The sequence below is a fragment of the Carcharhinus amblyrhynchos genome, chromosome 20 (genome assembly GCF_965287045.1).
Source record: "Carcharhinus amblyrhynchos chromosome 20, sCarAmb.v2.hapA, whole genome shotgun sequence".
Classification (NCBI taxonomy): domain Eukaryota; kingdom Metazoa; phylum Chordata; class Chondrichthyes; order Carcharhiniformes; family Carcharhinidae; genus Carcharhinus; species Carcharhinus amblyrhynchos.
In genome coordinates this window covers 17,508,698-17,528,602 of record NC_137343.1, presented here as the reverse complement: position 1 = coordinate 17,528,602, position 19,905 = coordinate 17,508,698, and the positions used below count along the sequence as shown (strand labels likewise).

Sequence of the window (19,905 nt, the reverse complement as noted above, 5' to 3'; positions counted from 1 at the left end):
TTCCTCAAATGAGGCTATATGGGTAGAACTTAGAAATAAAAAGGTGGCAATCACATTGCTGGAAGCGTATGATAGGTCTCCAAACAGTCAGGAAGAGATAGAAGGGTAGATATGCAGGCAAATCTCTGAGAATTATGAGAATAATATAGGGGATTTCAACTTTCCCAACATTAATTGGATTAGTCAAAGTGTGAAAAGCTCAGAGGGCGTGGAATGCATCCAGGAGAGCTTTTTATGCCAATGCATAGAAGTCCTACAAGAGAGGGGCAGTGCTGGACCTAGTTAGGGAATGAAACTGGGCAAGTGGTAGAAGCTTCAGTGGGAGAAGCATTTTGGTGACAGTGACCATAACTCAGTAGGATTTAAGGTAGTTATGGAAAGGGACAAAGATGGACTGGAATTAAAGGTTCTGAATTGAGGGAGGGCCAATTTTAATAGGATAAGCCAGTATCTGGCCAAAGTTAACTGGGAGCAGCTACTCTTAGGAAAATCTATATCAGTGCAGTGGGATTCATTTGAAAAGGAAATAGAGTACAGGGCCAACATGTTCCTGTGAAAATGAAGGGTGGGAGCAAGTAGTCCAGAGACCTCGGGACGCCAGGGTCAGAAAAGGAAATAAAAAGAGGCTTCTGACAGATGCCAACGGCTCAAAACAGCAGAAGCCCTAGAGGAATATAAAAAGTGCAGGAAGTTACTGAATAGAAAAAATTAGGACAGCAAAGAGGAGGCATGAAAGAAACACTGGCAGGTAAAATAAAGAAAACTCCAGTGGTGTTTTATAAGTATATTAAGAGCATAATGATGACCAGGGAAAGAGTAGGGCCCAACAGGAACCAACATGGCAATTTGTATGTGGAGCCAGAAGATGCAAATGCGCTTTTAAATGAGTACTTTGCATCTGTGTTCACTATGGAGAAGGATGATGTAGGTATAGAAATCAGGGAGGGACAATCCAAAGATGTGCAGGTTAAGTGGATTGGCCATGCTAAATTGCCCCTTGGTGTCAAAAGGTGTGTAGGTTAGGGGGATTAGCAGGGTAACTACTTGGGATTACGGGGATCAGGCCTGGGTCAGACTATCAGAGGGTCAGTGCAGTCTCGATGGGCTGATGGCCTCCTTCTGCACTGTAGGGCTTCTATTCTATAAACTTAATATTCAGAGAGGGAGGAGGTATTAACAGTTTTAATTGGACTAAAAGTGGATAAGCCCCCAGACCCAGATGAGATGTATTCCAGGCTACTGTGGAAGGCAAGGGTGGAGATTGCAGGGCCCTGACAATAATTTTCAAATCTTCTCTGGCCACAGGGGCGGTCCCTTCGTCAGGTGAATGGAGAGTTCTGGCCTCAGACAGAGCATATAAAGCACAGACTGTCTGAAAGCTTGTGAGTCTATTATCAAATAAATCGGTTGGACTAAAACCTGATGTTGTCAGACTTTTTACTGTGTTTACGCCAGTCCAACGCCGGCATACCCACATCACAGGGGAGGTGCCAGATGACTGGAGGACAGCTAATGTGGCACTATTATTCAAGAAGGGAAGTTGAAAAACATCAGGAAATTAAAGGCCAATGAGTCTAACTTCAGTAATAGGAAAACTATTGAAAAAAATTCTGAAGAATTGAATTAATCTGCACTAGGGGAGGCAGGGATTAATCAAGGATGGTCAGTATAGTTTTGTCAAAGGGAGGTCATGTCTTACAAATTTGACTGAATTTTTCGAGAAGGATTTGAGGTGTGTAGATGAGAGTAGTGCAGTTGATGTAGTCTACATAGACTTCAGTAAGGCTTTTAACAAGGTCCCACATGAGAGGCTGATGAAGAAGGTAAGAGCCCATGGGATTCAGGGCAATTTGGCAAACAAATCCAAAATTGGATCCAACAGTGGCAAATGGAATTTAACCCTGAAAAGTGTAAGGTAATGCATTTTGGGAGGACTGACAAGGCAAGGGAATATACAATGAATGGTCAGATTCTAGGAAGTATAGAGGATCAGAGGGACCTTGGTGTGCATTTCCAGAGGTTCCTGCAGACAGCAGAACAGGTAGACAAGGTGGTTCAGGTACTTGCCTTTACTAACGGAGACACTGGATACAAGAGCAGGGAGGTTATGACGGAGATATATAAAATGCTGGTTAGGCCATAGCTGGAGTCCTGTGTGCAGTACTGGTCATCACAATATTGGAAGGAAGTGATTGCACCAGAAAAGGTACAGAGACGATTCACCAGGATTTTGCCAGGACTAGAGCATTTCAGCATTTCAGTCTCAAGAGAGACTGGATAGGCTGTTTTGTTTTCCTTGGAGCAAAGAAGGCTAAGGGGGGATCTCATTGACTGAATAAAATTATAACATAAATAGAGTGGATAAGAAGGAACTTTTTCCCTTAGCACAGAAGTCAGTAACCCAGAGGCATAGATTAAAGTGATGAGGTAGGAGGTTTAAAGGAGATGTGAGGAAAACATTTTTCACCCAGAGTGTGATGGGAATTTGGGGCTCACTGCCTGAAAGGGTGATAGACGTGGGAACCCTCACAAAATTAAGAACTATTTGGATGAGCACTTGAAATACCATAACATACAAGGCTGCAGGCCAAATATTGGACAATGGGCTTAATGTAAGTCTTTTTGTGACACAAATAAATAAATAAAGTGCTTGATGGCCAGTATGGAGATGGTGGACTGAAGGACTTCTTTCCATGCTGCAAAATGCTGACTTTATGACTAAAGCTCAAATACGAAGGGGTCGTTGCCCTTTTGATCAAAAACACAACTTAAAAGGTTTCTGGGAGCATCTAAAATCAGCGAGCGCCTGTTGTGTTGCCTTCAGATCTTCACACCTAAAACTGGACTATGAAATCATCCAGTCTGCAATATGTTCAAAGAATTGGGAACTGGTAGGTGGCGCAGATGATTTAGATGCCTAACTTCCCAGGTAGATCCAAATTCTTATAAGGTCCATAAATCATCTTGTAAGATTTCCAATGTAATGATGAAACTGCAGCAGAGGAAGACATAACGACATCAGTGTCTGAGGAATTGACCCTGCGAAAAGTCCAGGAGTCATCTAATTTCCATAATGATTTGATTTATTATTGTCACGTACTGTGTTACAGTGAAAAGTATTGTTTCTTGCGTGCTATAAGGCAAAAGATACCATTGATAAAGTACATATGAGAAAAGGGTAGGATGCAGAATACAGCATTGCTGTTAAGGATAGGGTGAAGAGAAATTTTAGCTTAATATATAATGCAACATTCAAAAGTCTGATGACAACAGGGAAGAGACTGTTCTTGAATCTTGGTACGTTTCTGTATCTTTTTCCTGATGTAAGAAGGTGGAAACGAGTATATCTGGGGTGCATGCGTTCTTGATTATGCCTGCTGCTTTCCCAAGGAAAGAGACAAAATCAATGGATAGTAGGCTGGTTTATGTGATGGACTGGGCTACGTTCACAACGCTTTGTACTTTCTTGCAGTCTTGGTCAGAGCAGAACCATACTAAGCTGTGAATCATTGGGATAGGATGCTTTCTATGGTGCATCTTTAAAAATTGGTGGGAGAAATAGTGGGCATGCCAAATTTCCTTAGCCTTCTGAGAAAATAGAGACATTTACTAACTGTTTAACTGTAGCATTGGCTTGGAGGGTCCAGGATAGTTGTTGGTGATCTGAACACATAGATATTTATAGCTCTCGACCATCTCCACTTCATTACTGTTGTTGCAGAAAGGGACATGTCCTCCACTACATTCACTGAAGTTAATGATTCGCACCTTCATTTTACTGATATTGAGGGAGAAATTATTGTCAGCTCACCATTTTGTCAAATTTTCTATCTCTTTCATGTACTCCCATCTCGCCATTGATTGGGATCCAACCCACTACTGTGATGTAATTAGAAAACTTGAAAATGGAGTTGTAAATGCTGCATAAACCCATAATTCCAGTCACCATTACGTTAAGTACACAGTAAATGGGTGGAACAAGATGCAATATAGAAATCATAGAAATCCTACAGTACAGAAAGACGCCATTCGGCCCATCAAGTCTGCAGTAACCACAATCTCACCCATGCCCTACCCCCATATCCTGACATATTTATCCGTTAATCCCTCTAACCTCCACATCTCAGGACACTAAGGGACAATTTAAGCATGGCTAATCAACCTAACCCACACATCTTTGGACTGGGAGGAAACCGGAGCACCTGGAGGAAACCCACACAGACATGAGGAGAATGTACAAACTCCACACAGGCAGTGACCCAAGCCAGGAATCAAACCCAGGTCCCTGGAGCTATGAAGCAGCAGTGCTAACCACTGTGCTATCGTGCTGCTCAAATCATAATTTAGATAACTGTGGGTTATTATCAATGATCAGTCACCGCTTACCTTTTGCAAGAAGGAATAAAGAGGTTGCAAAAACGGAAGGAGATTGCTGAACATCCAATTTCTTGGATGTTGAAGAACTATTCTGCCAAATTAAAGAATGCAGACATGCCGTGCTCTGAACTGGATGTCCATAATCCCCAGTGCCTCTCTTGCAGAATTGATAGAAGTTTAATGACCTCAGAGGTCAGCAAAGGCAAGTATATCGTCAAATGAAGTGACAGGACACCTAGCTGAATCACAGATGCATATTCCATGGCACAATAATCAAGCAATACTGCTGGGATATCACACGTGATCAGATCACTTGGCAATGCCAGTCAATTGTTTCAGATCTCATAATATTTACTAGCAGATTGAAGTCTCTCATTCTAGGCCCTAGCTCCCATTCCAACGGTTACAGATTAAGATTGAGAAATAATGAGGGACATAATTTTTTAAAACACTTAATTTTATATTGATTCTGTAACTAAAAACTGAATTAAAAGACTGATAACGGCAAAGAACATCATGGTATAACAGCTAATTCACAATGCCTGCCATTATTAGTGCATTTAAAAAACTCAAGCAATTTGTGGCAAGGAAAAGTTACGCCATGAGTGCTGTACATCAGACTCTGTCCAATTTAGTCCCTTATTCTTTCTTTGCGGTATAGAATGGATAAGTTAAAATATCAAAGTTTAAGATATCAAAGTGTTCTTATGACATGTGTCAAATAGAAAATTCAATTGAAAACCAAGAGGAATACAGAAAGTTCAGAGTAGAAGTGAAAAGCATATTAGACAAGCAAAGAGGGATTATGAGAAAAGACTGGCAGCCAACATAATCATAAAATCTTTGAGAAGCATATAAATAGTAAAAAAGTGGTAAAAGAGTGTATTAGTGTCCGAATTAGGGATCAGAAAACAAAATTACAGTTGGAGGCATAGAACATGGCTGAGGTTTTAAATTAATACTTTGCAAATGTCTCTACCAAGGAGATAGATGCTAACCTGGCCATGGTGACAGAGCTGGAGGTTCTGTCACCAGAAGGGTTCAGAATTAATGAGGAGGAAATGTTGGATAGAGCATCAGTACTGAAAGTTGACAAGGAACCAGATAAAATGCATCAAAGTATATTGACAGAAGTGAGAGTGGAAATTGCAGGGGTTGTGGCCATAATCTTCCAGTCTTCTCTAGACTCAGGGAAAGTGTCAGAAGACTGGAGAATTGCAAATGCTGTGTTCTATTTCAAAAATATTTTTAAGGATAAGATCAGCAATTACAGGCCAATCAGTTTAATATCAGTGGTGAGCAAGTTTCTAGAAACAATTATTTGGGATAGAAGTAATTCCACGTGTAAAAATGTGGGCTGATGAGGAAGAGCATGGATTCTGAAAGGGGAAATCGTGTTTAACTAACTTGCTGGAGGTGACAAGAAAGGGTTGGAAAGGGTAACACAATTGATGTGTGCATGGATTTTCAGAAGGCATTTGGTACAATGCCACAAAACAAACCAGTGAGAAAAGCTAAAGCTCATAGAATAAAAGGGACATTAGCAAAGTGGATACAAAATTAGCTGAATAATCTAGGGCAGCACAGTGGTTAGCACTGCTGCCTCACGGTGCCAGAGACCTGGGTTCAGTTCTGGCCTTGGGTGACTGTCTCTGTGGGGTTTGCATGTTCTCTCTGCATCTGCATTGGTTTCCTCCAGGTGCTCCGGTTTCCCCCCACATTCCAAAGATGTATGGTTAGGTGGATTGGCTATGCTATGTTCTCCCCCGGTGTCACAGGAATTAGCAGGATAAATACATGGGGTTACGGGGATGAGGTCTGGGTGGGTTTGTTGTCCATGCAGGCTTGATGGGCTGAGTGGTCTTCTGCATTGTAGGAATTCTATGATTTCTAAAAGGAAGCTAGAGAGGAATGGTCAATGGATATTTTTTAGACTAGAGAAAAATTGGTCCACAGGGGTCGGTATTGATATATATTAATGATCTAGATCTTGGTATGCAGGAGACAATTTCAATGTTTGCACATGATACAAAACTTAGAGCTACTGTAAACTAAAGAACAGTGTAGAACTTTAAAAGGACATAGACAAGTTGGTGGAGTGGGCAGATTGGTGGCAGATGACGTTCTAAGCAAAGAAGTATGTATGAGATGATGTATTTTGATAGGAAGAATGCAGACAGTGTTAGGAAAGCCAAGGTAGTTTTATGGGGTTTAAATCTGTATTGGTAAACATTAGAAATAAGACATAGTTTTAAGTAGGTTTAATTTTATATTTCTGTGCCTGCATGGTAAAACCTATAGTTAGATTCATGCTGGACAAAGTTATTTATATATGTGGGAGTTGGTTTCAGTTCCAACTGTGCTTAGAGAGGGTTATGGCATAAAGAGTAAATAAAAAACAAGAGCATGTGGCTATTGCTTAGCGACTGGGAGCCTTTTAAGAATGGGTTTTTTGAATTTAGCTTTAGCTGGATATATTGCAGTTGAAGGCAGTACACTGAGGAGTGAACACCTCTCAACACTGCCAGGACAAGGGAAGTATTCTTCACAAAGAATGCTGGATTCTTTGATAAAAGTGGAGTGGAAACTTTGGTTAAAAGAGCCATTTGGAAAACTTGGACTGGATTTCAGAATGAAAACTGCTAATGGAAAGCAATACTGTGAAAGAAGATTTTAAAGTATGTTCCTTTCTGAGTGGAGTTTGGAAACACTCATGTGACAATCATCAGAGGGGATTCTGAGGAGAAATCCAGGCACTAACTTGGGTTCAGAGCAGAGTGCATGTTTTGACACAGTGTGTGTGTTTAAAGGGACTTGGTGTTAGTGAGATTTGTACTCTGTGTTAATCTTAAAATCTGTGTGTATTTGTGAAGCTGAAAGGGAGTAAATGAGTACAATAATCCAATTTTTCATATTTAGTTTAGTTTTTTTCTTGTTAAAACTAATTAGCGATCATGTGACATCATTCCTCCTCATTCTCTAAAAAAGTATAAGTTGCAGTCTTTTGAGCCAAGTTCCATTCTGGGATCTTCCTATCCAGTATATCAACTATGATCATAACAACAGACAATATAAAATAAAGAGTACAATTGTTAAGGGAATGCAGGAGCAGAAGGACCTGGGTATATATGTGCATAGATCATTGAAGACAGCAGGACAGGTAGAGAATAGTTAATAAAGCATATACTATTCTGAATGTTATTAATAGGGGCATAGGATACAAGCGCAAAGAGGTTGTGCTTAATTTATAGTACAGTCCTGAGCATCACACCATAGAAAGGATATAAATGCATTGGAGAGTGTGCAGAAGAGGTTTACAAGAATGATTCCAGTGATGATAAATTCAGGTATGAGGATAGATTAGAACTGTTCTCCTTAGAGAGAAGGCTCAGATGAGATCTAATAGAGATGTTCAAAATCATGACAGGAAGGAGGGGTATGTGGACAGAGTAAATGGGGAGAAACTGTTCGTCCTGGTAAAAGGATGAGGAATGAGAGGGCAGAGATTTAAGGTGATTTGAAAATGAAGAAAAAATTATGTGAGAATCATGAGTGGTTTGGTCAGCAATGCACTGTCTGAAAGTGTGGCAGAGGCAGGTTTATTGAGACATTCAAGAGGGCATTAGATGATTACAGAACAGAAATAATACACAAGAGTACTGGACAAAGGTAGTGGAATGGCAATAATTCAAAATACTCATTTGGGGAGGTGTTGCAGACACAATGGGTGGAATTTTTTTCTAAGTGTCCAGCTAGTCTGAAAATGGGAGAGTTCCAGATCTGTCTTTTGCCCAATCTTATGCACTCAGTCTCTAAAAAGATGGGCTATTCAATTTCTAGCCAGAGAGGTTGTGGCAGGGCTTAACTTGCCAGACAGTCAGAAGCTGTTATTGCACATGTGCAGACCTCTGATGCTGCACATGCGCATTAATAGTAACGGGTCTCTCAGAGAGCTGTAAGGCTCCTGCTTTTCAGGCAGCGTAAACTAGGTCCTCCACCCCCGCAATCACTGACATGCAGCCCTTGCCACCCCTCTTCCCCCTGCTGCCCAAACAGATTGCAGCCCCGCTACCCAGACCCATCAAGGTCCACGTCCTGTTCCCCCCCTCCACCCCACCACCATCCCACCACCACCACCCCCCCCCCCCCCCCAACCCCCACAACACCGATTACATGTATTGTGACAGCGGGCCCTCCTCCCCCATTGGGCCCTGCCCCTGGCCCCACCCCCATTGGCCCATCCCCTGGCAATGCCTGGTGGGCATTCCCCAGGTGCAGACTAGCATTGCCTTGATGCCAAGGTGATACTGTCAGACTGGAACTGCCCAAGCAGCACCCTGCATTGCCCTCAGCCTTCCCGGTGAGCCTTAATGGCCTCCAGTTCCACTGACGAGGCCAACAAGACTGTCCCCCATTCATAGCGCTGAGGTGTTTTCCTCCCCAGAGAATCTCTCCCAATGAGGCCATAAAGGCAACTGCTACTCAACACCACAAAGAAATGAAAATGGAAATCCCTAACAATCAAATTAATGGCTGTAGAACAATAAGAAATTAACAAGAATTAATTTATTTTTAAAAACCCCTTTAACATTAGGGTTATGTTTATGACAATGTGTGTTATTGTTCTAGAGCAAATTTAGGTAATCTCTAATACAAGATAATGATGCAAGGTATTATATACAGTATTATGTATATGGTTAGCTATTTCCTTATACCATAAAGCGTATCACTGCACTGACAATCACATTTTAGCATAGCACTTCAGTTATAGATGTATGGTTTGATTAGAGTCTGCCGTCATGTGAAAAACTACCTCCGTCAATTAATTTATCAATGTAATAATTCCTGAGTACCTTAAATACCTGAATGCAGTATTCATATAATCAGTAAAAATAGGGTGGAATAACAAATTGCTTTCTTGCTTTGATCCAACAGTTTACAATCTTAATTGAACCTACTGATCAGTTGCTGTCCAAATTATCATGGTGCACAAAATAAATTACAGAATTAATGAATGTTCAGCAAAGTCATAAAAAAGCATTGTTAATTATACCGTCTGGCTTATTTTTTTTTTGTCACAACACATTTCACAGCTTCTTTGAACAAATAACTATTCATTAGATATTTAGTGAAAACATATAAAATTATGTTAGCTTGAAGATTTGGCCAAGGTCTGTTTATTGGATTCTTCTGTAAAAGTCGAAGTTTTCTCAGAAGAATGAAGAAATCATTTTAGCAGATGTTGGTCAGTGTTAATAATACAACATCATCTCTTGATTGAAGCTAGGTATGCATACCAGAAAAGAGCTACCAGATTAGCAAATAGCACACGGAACTGAAAATAATAAAAAAAAAGTAATTAACAGTCTTTCATCCTAATAGTCATGATTTTCATACCCCAATCATCAGCATTCAAATTACAAACAGCTCAATACCATAGCTGGACTAGCATTCTTTGATATTATGGACTCAAATTAGAGGATGAGAGGGGGGACTTAGTGGTAGGGGATGGGGAAATGGCTGAGGTCTTGAATAACTTTTTTGTTTCGGTCTTCACAGAGGAAAACGTGAATAATTTGCTGGGTGTTAGCGATGGAAAGGTGGTAGGACTAGAGGGTCTCAATGACATTATTGTTACTAGAGAGGCAGTGCTCGACAGACTGGAGGGACTGATTGTGGACAAGTCCCCAGGACCGGATGGAATGCATCCGAGGGTTCTGAAAGAAATGGCGGAGGTGATAGTGGATGCCTTGGTGGTTATTTTCCAAACGTCGCTGGATTCCGGGGAAGTGCTGGAAGACTGGAAAGCGGCTAATGTTACGCTGTTGTTTAAGAAGGGTGCCAGGCAAAAGGCAGGGAATTATAGGCCGGTTAGTTTAACGTCTGTTGTAGGTAAAATGTTAGAATCCGTCATCAAGGAGGAAATAGCGAGGCATCTTGAGGGGAATTGCTTGATAGACCAGATGCAGCACGGTTTCGTTAAGGGGAAGTCGTGCCTGACAAATTTATTGGAGTTCTATGAGGATGTGTCTAGGGCGGTGGATAGAGGAGAGCCGGTGGATGTGGTGTTTCTTGATTTTCAGAAGGCGTTTGACAAGGTACCTCACAAGAGGTTATTGCAGAAGGTAAGGGGGCACGGAGTTGGGCGTAGGGTGTTAGCGTGGATAGAGGATTGGTTGTCAAATAGGAGGCAGAGAGTGGGGGTCAATGGGTGCTATTCGGATTGGCGGTTGGTGACTAGTGGAGTGCCCCAGGGGTCGGTGCTGGGGCCTCAGCTATTTACCATTTATATAGATGATCTGGAGGAGGGAACCGAGTGTATGGTGTCGAAATTTGCTGATGACACCACGATTGGTGGAACGGCAAATTGCGCGGAGGGTGTGGAGAGTCTGCAGAAGGATCTAGATAGGCTGGGCGAATGGGCCAGGAAATGGCAAATGGAATTTAATGTTGGTAAGTGCGAGGTGGTCCACTTTGGTAGGAATAATGGTAGGAAGGACTATTACTTAAGTGGCGAAAAACTGCAGCAGGCGACGGTGCAGAGGGACCTCGGGGTCCTTGTGCATGAGTCGCAAAAACCCAGCCTGCAGGTGCAGCAGGTGGTCAGGAAGGCTAATGGGATGCTGGCCTTCATAGCGAGGGGGATTGAATATAAAAGTAGGGAGGTCTTGCTGCGGCTGTATAGGGCATTGGTGAGGCTGCAGCTGGAGTACTGTGTGCAGTTTTGGTCGCCGCACTTACGCAAGGATATTTTGGCCTTGGAGGGAGTGCAGAGGAGGTTTACTAGGCTGATGCCAGAGTTGAGGGGGTTGAGCTACGAGGAGAGGCTGAATAAACTAGGCTTGTACTCGTTAGAGTTTAGAAGAATGAGGGGAGATCTCATTGAGACGTATAAGATGATGAATGGGATGGATAGGATAGAGGTGGAGAGACTCTTCCCGCTCAGAAAGGACAGTAGGACTAGGGGGCACAGCCTCAAGATAAAGGGGGGGCGGTTTAGAATGGAGTTGAGGAGGAACTTCTTCACTCAAAGGGTGGTGAATCTGGAATTCTCTGCCCGTTGAGGTGGTGGAGGCTGCCTCGCTAAATATTTTTAAGACGCGGGTTGATGGGTTTTTGATAAGCGAGGGGATTAAGGGTTATGGGGAGAGGGCGGGAATGTGGAACTGAGCCACGACAGATCAGCCTTGATCTTATTGAATGGCGGGGCAGGCTCGAAGGGCTAGATGGCCTACTCCTGCTCCTATTTCTTATGTTCTTATGTTCTTTAATGCTTCCATTAATGGACTTTGTAAACCATTCTCCAATACAAAATTATTGAATTAAGCAAAATGATTTAATGTATTAAATTTTCTGTTCCCTACCAACCTAGCACAAGAGACAACTTGTTAAAGCAGGCCTCTCACTTGAGAAGAAGTCCAAACTGTAACTCTGATTATGTTAGAATAGGAAACTAAGTATGGGGAAAAACTGAGCTCAACTGACTTGTGCCTTCCACAAAACATATAAAATATCTTGTTTCACACATGCATTTAGTATTCAGAGATTCCCAAAGGCAGTCATTTTGGTGTACTTAGCCCAAATCAACAGGTTGCAGAATGCTCTGTTTAAGTTAGGGATTGAGCTTGTATTATAAAAGTTCTTCAATGCAGCTAAGTGCAGTATTATGCATTAAGAGCTTCAGTTACTCCAGGCATGCTTACACTGCAAAAGATACAGTGCTACTAAAGATTACAGATACAGGTAGTGTTGTAAGGTAACAACTGTGGTGCACACTCAATGTGATAAGGCCATTGGGTAGGAAAATAAGATTTCAGCCTGTATCCCTATATGGCACCTTGTGAAAGTTTAAAATCCACATATGATAATCTTCAGACATTCTAGAGCTATAGCGCATGGGCAATCTTTATAGTTCCATTTTTATTACTATTGCACACACATAAAAAAACCCTTCAGCTTTTTACTCTAATCTTCCAGCTTTCCTTCACACAATTCAATTAGTACCAAAAACAAATCTGCTTTGCTGACATGCTAACTTAGCAGATGCTCACTGTCTAACTGACTTTTGCTCTTGATTTAGCTTGAAAATGAGTGTAGCCACCTACTGCAAAACAAATTTGAATCAGAATACCTGCCTCCCTATACAGTAGATTCTTACATTCCTGTTCTGTGTTAAACATTTTCTCTATTTCTATATAGAAGCCAAAAATTGGAGGGCCAGCAGTGGGGGACTGAGTTAGAGGGCCAGAGAAAATTTTGCTGAGGGTAATATGGCCCTACTTAAGGCCAGTGGGAAACAATGAAGGAATTCTCTGTACAGCGCTGAAATGAATCATTGATCTTATTCCTTCTCCTGTCCTGCCAGTGTTGCTGTCTGCTCTCTGGTTCTCTTCCACCGAAGCTGTTCATGGCCAAAGCTGTTTAATTCCCTCCAATTACAATTTAAGAGGTTTAACAGCACAAGGAATAAGCCACAAATGTGTCAAAAAGCCCCATGGAGCTTATAAGCCTCTTACAGAGGATATGAACAAACATTGTCATTTAAAACTTCTGCCGCCAGAAGAGTTCAAAATTGATAAGGTGGAAGTGTCGGATATATGACAATGCACTGGGACTAGATGAAACGCACCTATAACTATTCAAGGAAGTGACAGTGGAAATATCAGGTGCACCTGGCCATAATCTTTCAGTTTTCCCCAGACTCAGGGGAGGTGCCAAACAACAAGAGAATTGCAAATAATATGTCTCTGTTCAAAAAAAGGTTGTAAGGATAAGCCTGACAATTGCAGACCAATCAATTTAATTTTAGTGTTGGGGAAATTTATAGAAACAATTATTTGGGATAGAATTAGTAGTCACATGGAAAAGTGAGAGTTTATTAAGAAGAGCCAGCATGGATTTCTAAAGGCAAAATTGTGTTTAATTAACTTGCTGAAGCTTTTTTCGGAAGAGTGGATAGAAAGGCTCAATTAGGGTAACACAGCTGATGTGGTGTATTTGGACTTTCAAAAGGCAGTTGATACTGTGTGACACAGCAGATTTGTGAGAAAAGTTACAGCTCATAGAATAAAAGGGACAGTAACAAAAATAAAAAGTGGCTGAGTAATAGGAAAAATGGTCAATGGATATTTTTCAGGCTGGAGAAAAGTTTGCAGTGGAGTTCCTCATGGGTTGATATTGGGATCTTTGCTTTTCCTGTCATATATATTAATGACCTAGATCTTGACATGTTTCAAATTTGCGGGCGACACAAAACATAGAAGGATTGTAAACTGTGAGGAGGCCACTGTTGAACTTCAAAATGACATATACAAGTTGGTGGAATAAGCAGATGCAGTTCACTGTGGAAAAATGTAAGGTGATGCATTTTGGTAGGAAGAACATGGACAGACAATATAAAATAAGGGGTACCCCATTCTTAAGTGGATACAAGAGCAGAGAGACCTGGGCATATACGTGCATAGATCATTGAAGATGGCGGGACGGGTGGAAAGCATTTAATGAAGCATACAGTTTCCCAAGTTTTATTAATCAGAGCATAAGTATACAAGAGCAAGGAATTTATGCTGAACTTATACAGGACATTAGTTAAACCTCAGCTGGAGTATTGTGTACAGTTCTGGGTGCCACACCATAGAAAGGATGTGAACACATTGGAGAACGTGCTGAAAAGTTTGTAAGAATGGTTCCAGGGATGAGAAACCTGAAGTTATGAGGATAGCTTAAAGAGGTTGGAACTTTTCTCCTTGGAAGGATGAAGACTAAGAGGAGATTTGATAGAGATGTTCAATATCATAAGGGAACTGGACAGAATGGATGGGGAGAAATTGTTCCCGCTCGTAGAGGATTGAGAATGGGAGGGCACAGATTTAAAGTGATTTGCAAAAGCAGCAAATGTGATGTGAGAAAAAAAATTTTCACACAATGGGCGGAATTCAATGCGTATGATTCCAAGGCCTTGATTTTACCAGCTTACTGGCATTACTGCCCGAGGCTCATAAGATCACGCTCAAGGCCAAAAGGGAATGCTGTTCTCCGAGCCTTGCCCGCCCCAAAATTGAAACATCTTCCCCACGTCCACTCTATCCAGACCTTGTAGTATTCTGTAAGTTTCAATGAAATCCCCCTCATCCTTCTAAACTCTATTAAGTATAGACCCAGACTCCTCAAAGGTCAAGCCTTTCATTTCCGGGATCATTCTGTGAACCTCCTCTGGACCATCTCCAAGGCTGGCACATCCTTACCTTCCTTAGATATGTTTCTCCATTGTATGTTTTTTTTTAATTCATTTGTGGGAAATAGGCATCGCCAGCTGGCCAGCATTTATTGCCATCCCTCGTTGTCCAAAGACAGTTGACAATCAATCATATTGCTGTGGCTCTGGAGTCACATGTGGGCAGGACCAGGTACAGATGACAGATTTCCTTCTCTAAAGGACATTAGTGAACCAGAGGTGTTTTCCCAACAATCATTTCATGGCTTCAGTAGATATTTAATTCCAGATATTTTTTATTGAATTCAAATTCCACCAACTGCTGCGGTGGAATTTGAACCCAGGTTCCCAGAACATTAGCTGACTTTCTGGATTAATAGTCGAACGATAATACCACTAGGCCATCACCTCCCTGTATGTGTAATATATATGTTTCAGTTGGGAAAGATTTGGATTAAAGGGGGAGGGGTGTAATATATGTATGTAATGTAATGTATGTTGGGGTTTGAAGTGCATACTGCCCTTTAAGAGTGCAAGTCAGGTGACCCCTGAGGGATTAGCTCCTCCCAGTGTGGGATGCAATTGTGCAGTCTTCGATCTGATTGTGGAACAGTGCACCCTACATAAGAACATAAGAACATAAGAAATAGGAGCAGAAGTAGGCCATCTGGCCCTTCGAGCCTGCCCCGTCATTCAATAAGATCATGGCTGATCTGTCGTGGCTCAGTTCCACTTTCCCGCCCTCTCCCCATAACCCTTAATCCCTTCTCTTATCAAAAACCCATCAACCCGCTTCTTAAAAATATTTAGCGAGGCAGCCTCCACCACTTCAACGGGCAGAGAATTCCAGAGATTCACCACCCTTTGAGTGAAGAAGTTCCTCCTCAACTCCGTTCTGAACCGCCCCCCCTTTATCTTGAGGCTGTGCCCCCTAGTCCTACTGTCTTTTTTGAGCGGGAAGAGTCTTTCCACCTCTATCCTATCCATCCCATTCATCATCTTATACGTCTCAATGAGATCTCCCCTCATTCTTCTAAACTCTAACGAGTACAAGCCTAGTTTATTCAGCCTCTCCTCATAGCTCAACCCCCTCAACTCCGGTATCAGCCTAGTAAACCTCCTCTGCACTCCCTCCAAGGCCAAAATATCCTTGCGCAGGTGCGGCGCCCAAAACTGCACACAGTACTCCAGCTGCGGCCTCACCAATGCCCTATACAGCTGCAGCAAGACCTCCCTACTTTTATATTCAATCCCCCTCGCTATGAAGGCCAGCATCCCATTCGCCTTCCTGACCACCTGCTGCACCTGCAGGCTGGGTTTTTGCGACTCATGCACAAGGACCCCGAGGTCCCTCTGCACCGTCGCCTGCTGCAGTTTTTCGCCACGTAAGTAATAGTCCTTCCTACCATCCTACAATTAAGAGTTCCCAGAGTTCAAGTTATCAAGCTACCTTGTGGATTTTTAAGCACCATAAGTTGATAGGTGCATACCTAATAACCTCACCATCACCTCTCAACTCATCCATTGTTACTAAGTTCTCAGATTGCTTATCTGGCATCCGATACCTGATGAGCAGAAATTTTCTCCAATTATATTTTGAGTGGACTGAAGCCATTGTTTTGGTCCCTGCTCCAAACTCCTGTCAGTAGCAACCAAATTCATCCCTCCCCCTGGCAAGTCTATGATTAAACCAATCTATTTGCAATCTTGGTGTTATATTTGACCCTGAAGATAAGCTTTCAGCCATGTATCCCTGTAATCACAGACCATGCGTAAAATTTTACGATATTTTTCCCAAGTGTCCAGCTAGCATGAAAACAGGAGAGTTCCTGATCTGTTTTTCAGGCGAGTTTTCACACTCAACCTTATGCACTCTGTCGCTGAAATTTTGGGCTAGACTGTTTCTAGAGGCAGTGGGCGGGGCTTAACTCACCAGACAGCCAGCAGCTCAGATCAGAGCCACAAACTGTGCATGAGCAGAAAAAATGAAAAATAAAGCAGCTGTCCTGGCAGAATCCTCCCAGGCTAGATACAGCCTTCCTCTCCCCACCGCCAACATTACTGACCTCCTTACCACTCCCACCCTCTCCCACCCCACTGGACCCACTTGCATATGGCCCCCTCATCACTCCCTGGCCCTGGTGACTGCCCCCAATCTCAGAGGCACAAACTCACCTCCCCCCCCCCGCCCCCGCCGACCCCCACTCCACCGCATTCCCATCAGCACACCTGCAAATGCTGACTTAGCTTCCCCTCCATGCTAATAAGGCAAACTGCTTTAAATTCACTGGTATGCTCTAACGGGTGCCTGAGTCGCCCAAACTGCCTGCAGCTGATCGGTCCTAATAAGGGATAGCTCCATTAAAAACCCCAAGAATGGACAGACAGGCAGGCAGTGCAGGAAGAAATGACCTCCAGGAAGTCAGCACCCAGCTTTTCTGAATGTGACCAGGCCAGGTTGCTGGAGACAGCGGAGGCTAAGCATCCCAGTGGAAGAGATGGAACTGCAGCCTGGGAGACGGTGACCACATGTATTAGTGCCAGAGCATTGACCAGGAGAACTGGGAAACGGTGCCGGAAAAAAATTAATGACCTAATTCAAGCATCAAGGGTGAGTGTTTAACCTCATCTAGCATCTTTTTCCTAAACGACCCCCAGATTCCCCCCATGCCCAACACCCTGCCTGTTTCCAGTCCCTGACCCCCAAGCACCTGCCTAAATATCACGCTTGCCCTCTGAGGACCACCCCATGATACCCTGCAGTTCTCGTGTCATGACTTTTTATGGCTCCTTCTGTCCCTATAGAAGAATGCCCATAACCGCCAGGAGAGGGCAGAGTGAGCCTGACATCTGAGTCCTCACACCTTTTGAGGAGTGGGCATTGGAGCTGCAGGAGAGGAAGGGATATGAACGATTAGTGATAGCATGGTCGGGGTTGGAGCATAAGAGTGAGCACCTGCCGATCCTCTGCTTTATGGAGAAATGTCAAGTAAGTTGCATGCAGCCCAGTTTCCTCTTCCTCCCTTGCACTTAACCTTGCAGGTTGGGACCCCCACATACAAGGACCATCTGGCATCACAGCCCCCACTGCTGCTCTCATCCATCCTGCCCCTGATAGCTCAGAAGACTCCTTGGAGGAAGCCAATGAAGGGATGTCCAAGGCCAGCACCAGTTTGTCGTCAGCTTTGACCTTGCAAATCGCAATAGGGACTCCCACACCGGTGGGTCAAGTTAGTCATGAGCATTTGGGTCACTCTCTGGCGTGTAAGACACACCTGCTGATGTACATTGGGTGAAGAGGGAAAGGTCCGTGGCCTCTTGCATGCAGAAGCCTGCCATGGGAGAGGACTCAGCTGGCTCCAGGTTATATGCCGAGCCTCTGCAGTCACCTCTCCCTCAGCTACTGGAGAAGCAGCAACAGAACCAGGGAATGCAGGACGGGCTGACAGCGACACTGGATCAATTTGAGGCTGATGGGAGGAGGCTCAAAACATTCAGGGAGACAGCTTTTGCCTGTCTTGCATGGTTCCCAGTGGGTGGCATGCTTTGGCAGCAACTTGCACCATCTACCGTGGCTAACCAGAACCCATGAGAGATTCCCTCCCCCACCCTACCCGCCCCAGGACTCTGTATGGGGGTTTAATGATTCCTTACTAGTGAACTGTGGGCTCAGGTGCCAGCGGGCATGCAACCCAGCCTCCTATTACCCAAAGCGTATGTTGATTAGGGCCTCTCTCAGCGCCCTCACATGCCTGACCCTTGCTGCCACCAGCGCCTGGGTGGTGTTGCTCTTCAGCGATGTCCTCCTCCTCCCCCTGCTCGGTGGTCTCCTCCGCAGTGACACCTGGCTGGTCGGCCTCCACATCTTCTTCAAGGTCTTGCTGTTGCATCAGGTTGCCTACGGCACAGTACACAACCACAATGCAGAACAACATCAGGTGGCTATACTGAAGGTTCCCACCACAGCAGTCCAGGCATCTGAACTGCAACTTGAGGAACCCCATGCACTGCTCCACTATTGAACGGATGGCAATGTGGGCCTCAGTATATCAGGTCCCAGTCTCAGGCCTCCACACAGACATCAACCAAGTCCGAAGCGGGTACCCCATGTCACCCACAATTGCACCCCAAGTTCAAAGACCTCCAGGATATCAGAACTCTTCAATATGAAGTTGTCATGCACTCTGCCAGGATGTCTGGTGCAGACGTGCATAACGTTGAACTGATGGTCACACACCAATTGCACATTTATTTAATGGAAGTCCTTTCTATTCATAAATCTTCCTGGATTCCTAACCATCACCTTGACGGTGACATGAGTGCAGTCTATAGTCCCCTGCACATTTGGCATCTCCTTGATGTCTGTGCATCCTGAAGCTCGGGTTTTCTGCTGGACCTGGTCCAGGTCAAATTTGATATACTGGCCAGCCCAGGTACACAGGGCATCTGTGACTTCCTTCATACACTTGTGGACAGATGATTGTGAAATGCCACAAAGGTCTGTGATTTGAAAGGACCCAGTGGCATAAAAGTTTAAGGCAGCTATCACTTTCACAGCCACTGGGAATGGATGCAGTCGCCGCCACCCCCCCATTCAGCGGCAAGCAATGTCCAACAATTGCTTGAAGGACACTCACAAACAGAACAACCGAAGTCTCTGCACCCTCCTTCTTCTCTGTGATTAACAACAGCCCCCCACCCTGACCCAAAATGCAACATGTCAACCACGAAACAACCCACTCTGAGCATCATGGAGCAGTTTGAACACAGAAAATTAACTCCTCGCTCACCCTCACTGATCAAGTGCCAGAATGCAACTTTTATAGACGAGGTGTTTTCCAGACTAATCCAGCTACAGCAAGCAAGGCCATAAAGACAGGAGAGCTAGGATGATTGGGTGTTGAAGCTCTCTTAATGACATTGTGATGAATGCAAAAATGTGTAAATTGACATCTCACTTGTTTTGGGCTGGCTCCCAATCATGCTGATTTTTTTCAACGTTACAATGGGAATGGGCACAAAAACAGGCTCCATTCCCTGTAGCTGCTTTATGCCCAACTTTATAAAATTTTCTCGCTGCCAAACGGACACAACGAGATCGTAAAATTCCACCCCATATTTGTAACATTGCCTAAAATCACCTGTCTGAGACCCTTGTGCATGTCTTTGTTATCTCTAAACTTGACTACTGCAATGCAATTTTGGTTGGTCTTCCAAATTCTACCATCTGTAAATTTCCCATCATTCAAAACTCAACTGCCCATGTTTTAATTTGCACCAAGTCCCATTCATCTATTATCCCTGTGTACACTGAC

General features: G+C 43.5%; 1 protein-coding gene across 1 annotated transcript in view; it reads right to left on the bottom strand.

Moving 5' to 3' along the window:
* Window positions 1–8,924: 8,924 nt before the first annotated feature.
* The window catches only part of pxmp2 (peroxisomal membrane protein 2), a 34,124-nt gene continuing 23,143 nt past the window's right edge, over window positions 8,925–19,905 (bottom strand). Inside the window, exon 5 of the mRNA XM_080208185.1 lies at window positions 8,925–9,712. Within this exon, the coding sequence (XP_080064311.1) occupies window positions 9,644–9,712 (69 nt within the window). The 3' untranslated portion in view covers window positions 8,925–9,643. The remainder of the gene's footprint in view (window positions 9,713–19,905) is intronic.